Source organism: Biomphalaria glabrata, chromosome 2, assembly GCF_947242115.1.
Source record: "Biomphalaria glabrata chromosome 2, xgBioGlab47.1, whole genome shotgun sequence".
NCBI lineage: Eukaryota > Metazoa > Mollusca > Gastropoda > Planorbidae > Biomphalaria > Biomphalaria glabrata.
Window position 1 is genome coordinate 51584482 of NC_074712.1, and position 5356 is coordinate 51589837.

Here is a 5356-nt window from a genome sequence, read left to right on the forward strand (position 1 = left end):
AATTGACATCAATTTATTATGGTTCTATGGTTAGTAAATATTTACAGATATTTACAAAATAGATAGAACTATTATAGAAATATTCATCCAAGTGAAATGGCTATGTTAACTGAAACAATGCTACGTCAGTTGTATCTTCTAAATGATTGAGGTTAAATAATTGATCAATGATTGTTGTAACAACCACAGCCATAGAATTATACCCATATTTTTTTGTGTATTCATGTAAGCGCTCTTAAAAAATAAGTTTCAACCAAATTTGCTGTGGAAGATTTCAAGAAAATGCGCAATCCGTACTGAATGACGCAATCTCTACTGAATGACAACATCTCTACTTAATGACGCAATTTCTACTGAATGACGCGTTCGCTTACAACTGACCCCATTATGTTTGAATTTTCAAAATGTGTGCCTTTTATAATTCCACTTCATGTAAACGTAAGTTCATTATAATCGACAGTTGATAATTTCAAATTTCTTATAATTTATTGTTATAACTTGCCCAGTGAAGAAATTATCTAGCAGAATTGAAATATTTTGTGTACGCCTTAGAACGCGAATGATTGGGAATCCCTAGAGTTGAAAAATACCTATCACACCCTAAATAGACCAACTCTTGAACATGACACAGTCTTTCCAGTTTTGAGGATTAAACGTAAACACTGCCTATATTTTGGAAATAATTTCCTACTTTATGTTAACATAATAGTAAACTAAACATTAAAACTTTCTTTGTCATTAAATTTTTTTTAAAATGCACAGTAGAGCGATCGAACTCATGACATTCGCGTTATTAACGTGCTAATGAACTAAGCAATCCAGCTTCACTAGTTCGAAATCGTAGCTTGAAATAAATAATTCCATTTTAAATAATTTCCATTTTTACATCTATGAAGACAGAGCTAATGGGAGACATTGAAAAAATAAAGGTGTTCAGAAAATATGATTGTTTCTTGAATGTTCTTTTCAGAAGAAAAGAATATTGCTTAATATTTACATAGTTTTCAAACAATTGGGTAAACCAAATGTGTTAAATTACTTGAACATTCTGAGTATAGCAATGGTCGTTAAGAATCCATGTACCAGGAATATAGAATCCAGGACTGTGAGTCACTCGAACGTTTGTTTGCATTGGAGTTCTTTCTCAGAACAAGAAATTGAGTCTCCAGAAAAATGAATTTTCGACCAGAAATAGAATATTAGTTTTAGAGACGGCTGATAAAATGTCCATCAGTTTCCTGTTCTTCTTTACTGTCCTTAGGATCTGGAGATTTTAAAAAATAAATAAAAATAATAAGATCATTAAATAATTAATGATTATGTTTATGGGAGAATGCTTTTGATTACATTTTTAAGGAAATAATAATACTAATGGATATGTCTTTGATTCCGAAGATTAGGATTGAGTGCAGTGTTTCACATCCTTGTTCGTAAGGTTTCATTTGAAGTTTTCATTTTGTTTTCCAAACCTGTCTTCTGCAAAAGCTTTTTAGGGCCTCAAATGTATGTCCCGTGACATCAGTGAAGTCTATCAAGCTGTTTCAGAGGCAATCTACTGCCAGCTGCTTTTCTCTAAGCCGGTGAGAGCAAAATGGCGCCTGGGGTGATCTTTATATCGCTTCGGGGGGTGGGGTAGGGAGAGCACCTCTATTACGCCATCCTCCTTTTACCTCGACCAAAAAGATCGCCCTTCGCATGTGGCTGTCAGCCATGCTGGATAGGTGTCCGACCCAGTGCAACTGTTGAATGGGAAGTAATGTCTTTATAGAAGGCATTTAGGGCTCTTGAAGCGCTTCTATCAAAGGTGCCTCCATGTACTGCTGGAGGCCGGTGTGAGTAGTATATATAGTAGTATATAAATAAATAAACAAAATAAAAAAATAAAAAATACATAAATATATATATATATATATATTGGTAAATCTTGGGTTCGTGGGTTCTATCGCGCCAGGTCACTATGCCAAACACTGGCAGAGGATGAAGCTTACCTTGAGTCATTTCAGTAGTAAACTTAATTATTGCGTCTTGAATTGTGTGGGCGACAATCAAATTTTTGATCTGAGCAAGTTTCAGTTGTCTTCTGACCCGTTTCTGAGGGAGAACGGAAATATATATATAAACTTATAGAACACATGCCTTCTCTGTGCAGTTTCATTGATATGCGTTACTAACATATGGGTGAAATAAGTCTTGTGGTAGATACAACATATTTTGTACTATTTATTTAAAAAAAAAAAAAGAAGGGAAAAAATCTGCCAAACATTTAAAGTTGATGGAGATAGCTAATTACCTTGAATTTTCAAAAGAGTGATAAATTTAGAAGGCAGACCACCGCTAGCAATTATATGGCGAACTGATTCTTTTTGATATAATAAATGTTTACGGTATAAAGTGTTGTACTCTTACATTCTGTAATTGTTTTTTATTAGTATAAAAAGTTAATATTATAAAAATGGTGAATCAATTTGTATTTATTTTTACTTATGCATAAATTGAACAAATGAGTTCTAATATTACATTACCATTTTCATTACATTACTATATGTCTAAAGGAATTATGATTGAATTTCACTACTGAATGCTGTAATAGAGATTTCATTTGTATTTGTAAAATCTTTTTTGTGGAAAGTTCAATGGGCAGAATTTATTTTTTTTGCAGGTATAGAAGTTATAGTGCTTCTGAAGTCAAGCAGTTCAATACTGTATCCATATATTTATCAATAAGCTCAAAAATATATTCAATTAGAAAAGATCACTGACCTGACCTTGGGCTAGTATAAGTTTCATTCCGTTGACCTCGCACTCAGCCAGTAAAGATTTAATGGCTTGAATCCCAGAGAAATCCATGAAGGACAGGTGCTCCATATTTAAAATGATATGATTTGGTTTTTCAACTGAAATAAAAAGAGATAAAAAAGTTTTAACATTACAACAGTACTGTCAGACAGAACCCAGACATACAGTAACACTTAACAAATAAAAGGGTAATTATTATTTGGAGAATGTACATGACGTACTACCACTATAGACTTTGTTCATAAAATAAATTTCATTTAGCAATTACTGTTATGAGATAAGTAAAGGCATACCTGAATGATTTAGTACGAAATGTATATTTTTCGAAGGAAAGTTGGGCTGTAGATCTGGCTACATTGAGACTAAATTCTAAGGTTACACTTTATTACTCTTTTATGTTCATTCTTCTATTTGCTATTCATTCGGAAAGTGGTCAGGTGATGGGGGAAAGGGAAGAAGGGGGAGAGTATAAGCTTAAGGTTTTCCAATTTTATTCCAGCCGTCAAAGCCTCTGAATAAATGCGAAGACAGAAATAGGAATTAAGATGAGGTGCAGACACCCTCACCAAGCTACCATCACCCAGCCCGTCACCCTGATACCGCTTGAAGTAGTGATATTACCATCTAGTGCTCTATCCAGTGCTTTTATCTCCAGATACTCTGCGCTGGGGAAGTTAAGACCTGTGGTTGGGGTTACAATCATGAAGCCTTGGACACTAGAAAACTGAAAGCGTGAAACATTCAAACATCATAAACAGTTTTACAGAAAGCTCAAACAAGTAAAGCAACGTAAAACACATCCGAACAAAGAGGTTTTCTAATCGCACAAATACGATATCATTAGTCGAGATCTATTACAAGTTTAATTACTTGATTGACCCAAATTAATTGATGCAATTACACTTAATAGAAGCTTTGTTTTCTAAAAAGTACATTTGTTATGTTTGTCTTGTTTTTTTCTACAATAACGGACACTTAAGATTACTATTATTATGTCAGAAACGAACGAGTAGTCATTCTCTGGCACTGCCAGGGTCGGGTTTCGTTAAGAGAAACAAAATTTATCGTAGTCGCTTTAACAGTTTCCACTGATGAATTTTCAGGTGATGTGGCAGGTCTGCAGAAGTTTCACCCTCTGACAGGCAACGAAAATGTTCCTAGGAATGTTAAGGGCCTTGAAGGTGTCTGTGAGGTCAGTTGTTATTATCCCCTCGTTTAATATAACAATGGGGTATATTGTTATTTTGGATAATTTCTATAGACGTTTAATCTCCAAGTCTAGGTTCCCATATTTTATTTCTTTTTCTATCTCAGTTTTTCTTAAATTATGAGACAGTGGTACGGCGATGTCGATAATGGTAGCGTTTTTTTTTCTTTTTTATCAACGAACAGCAGATCAGGGCGATAGAAATCTATCGTTTTGTCGGTCAGAATGGGCCTATCCCAGTACAGCAGATGTTCAGTAGACTCGAGAACCTCTTGTGGTGACGCGAGTAATTATAATAAGGAGGAGTATCCTTAGCGATCTAATTGTGTGTCAAAGCCAATGTTAGTGTATTAGCTTTGCAATTTTGTTATGGCGAACTAGATAGGCTGATTCTGATAGGGCTGAACAACAGTGAAAATCCTGCCATAATGTGTTCAATCGATTCATTTTTTCCACATTTTCGGCATTTGTCGACAACATTGAGTTTTAAGATATGCTTCGCGTAATTTTTTGTCCAAATTACTCTGTCCTGTATTGTCGTAACAAAGCCTTCTGCTTTAGGATAGAGATAACCTGCTTAGAGTCATGTTAAGGAAGCAGCCACAAAACTCAAACATGAAATTCTTTTAATGATATAAGTTTGTGTAAGAGTTTTTACAATTTCTTCAACGGCTGGTAATATCAATAATTTGCCTATCGTGTGAGGTTTTCAATATTTTACTATAATCATCTCAATGTCAGATCAAAGAGATAATTTGTGGGTGTATTCTGAACTTCATCTTTGAGTGTTTGAAAGTTTTGCAAACTTTTATCTTTTTATGAGGGTGGTATCATCTCAAATGATCCTCCAGCTTAATTAGTTTCATAGCATCATAAAAAATGGCACATTAACACTCTCGTTTGACAAGGAAGTAATGAAGTTCAATTTCAAATACTTAAAGCTGTACAGTCTACATTTCTTTTTGTTAAAGTTATAACTAGACAAAACTACACTATTTAAATATAGTTATTAAATTTAATAAAACAATTTTTCATTCAATCAGTAGGATAAAAATTTTAAGGATTTCCTAAGGTACTAATAATAAATGTGTATGAAAAAAATTCCAATTGTCAAAATTAAAGTCTCGACATGCTGAATTGAGATTCTTTATAGTAGACCCCTAATTCCCTTTTTAACTTTCGTAGACCCTTTGGAAGTCTTCGTAGACCCCTGGGGGTCTATATAGACCACTTTGGGAATCAATGCTTTAGATCATCTATGTATAATAAGTGGGACACACATTTATACATTTAGTGTCAACCATTAAACCGTTTGTAGTGTCATGGAGTAATGTAGTGTTACGAATCTCACTA

At 33.9% G+C, this 5356-nt stretch overlaps 1 protein-coding gene across 2 annotated transcripts in view; it reads right to left on the minus strand.

The window, feature by feature from the left end:
• LOC106055101 (sodium-independent sulfate anion transporter-like) overlaps positions 1-5356 on the minus strand; it is a 22981-nt gene continuing 17625 nt past the window's right edge. Inside the window, exons 14-17 of one of the 2 annotated variants that reach the window (XM_056021283.1) lie at positions 3418-3520; positions 2766-2894; positions 1989-2091; positions 1-1264 (exon numbers count right to left, since the gene is read on the minus strand). In XM_056021283.1, the coding sequence (XP_055877258.1) occupies positions 2012-2091; positions 2766-2894; positions 3418-3520 (312 nt within the window). In that variant the 3' untranslated portion in view covers positions 1-1264; positions 1989-2011. Of the gene's footprint in view, positions 1265-1988; positions 2092-2760; positions 2895-3417; positions 3521-5356 lie in introns of both variants that reach the window. The other variant, XM_056021282.1, reaches the window with a different exon arrangement.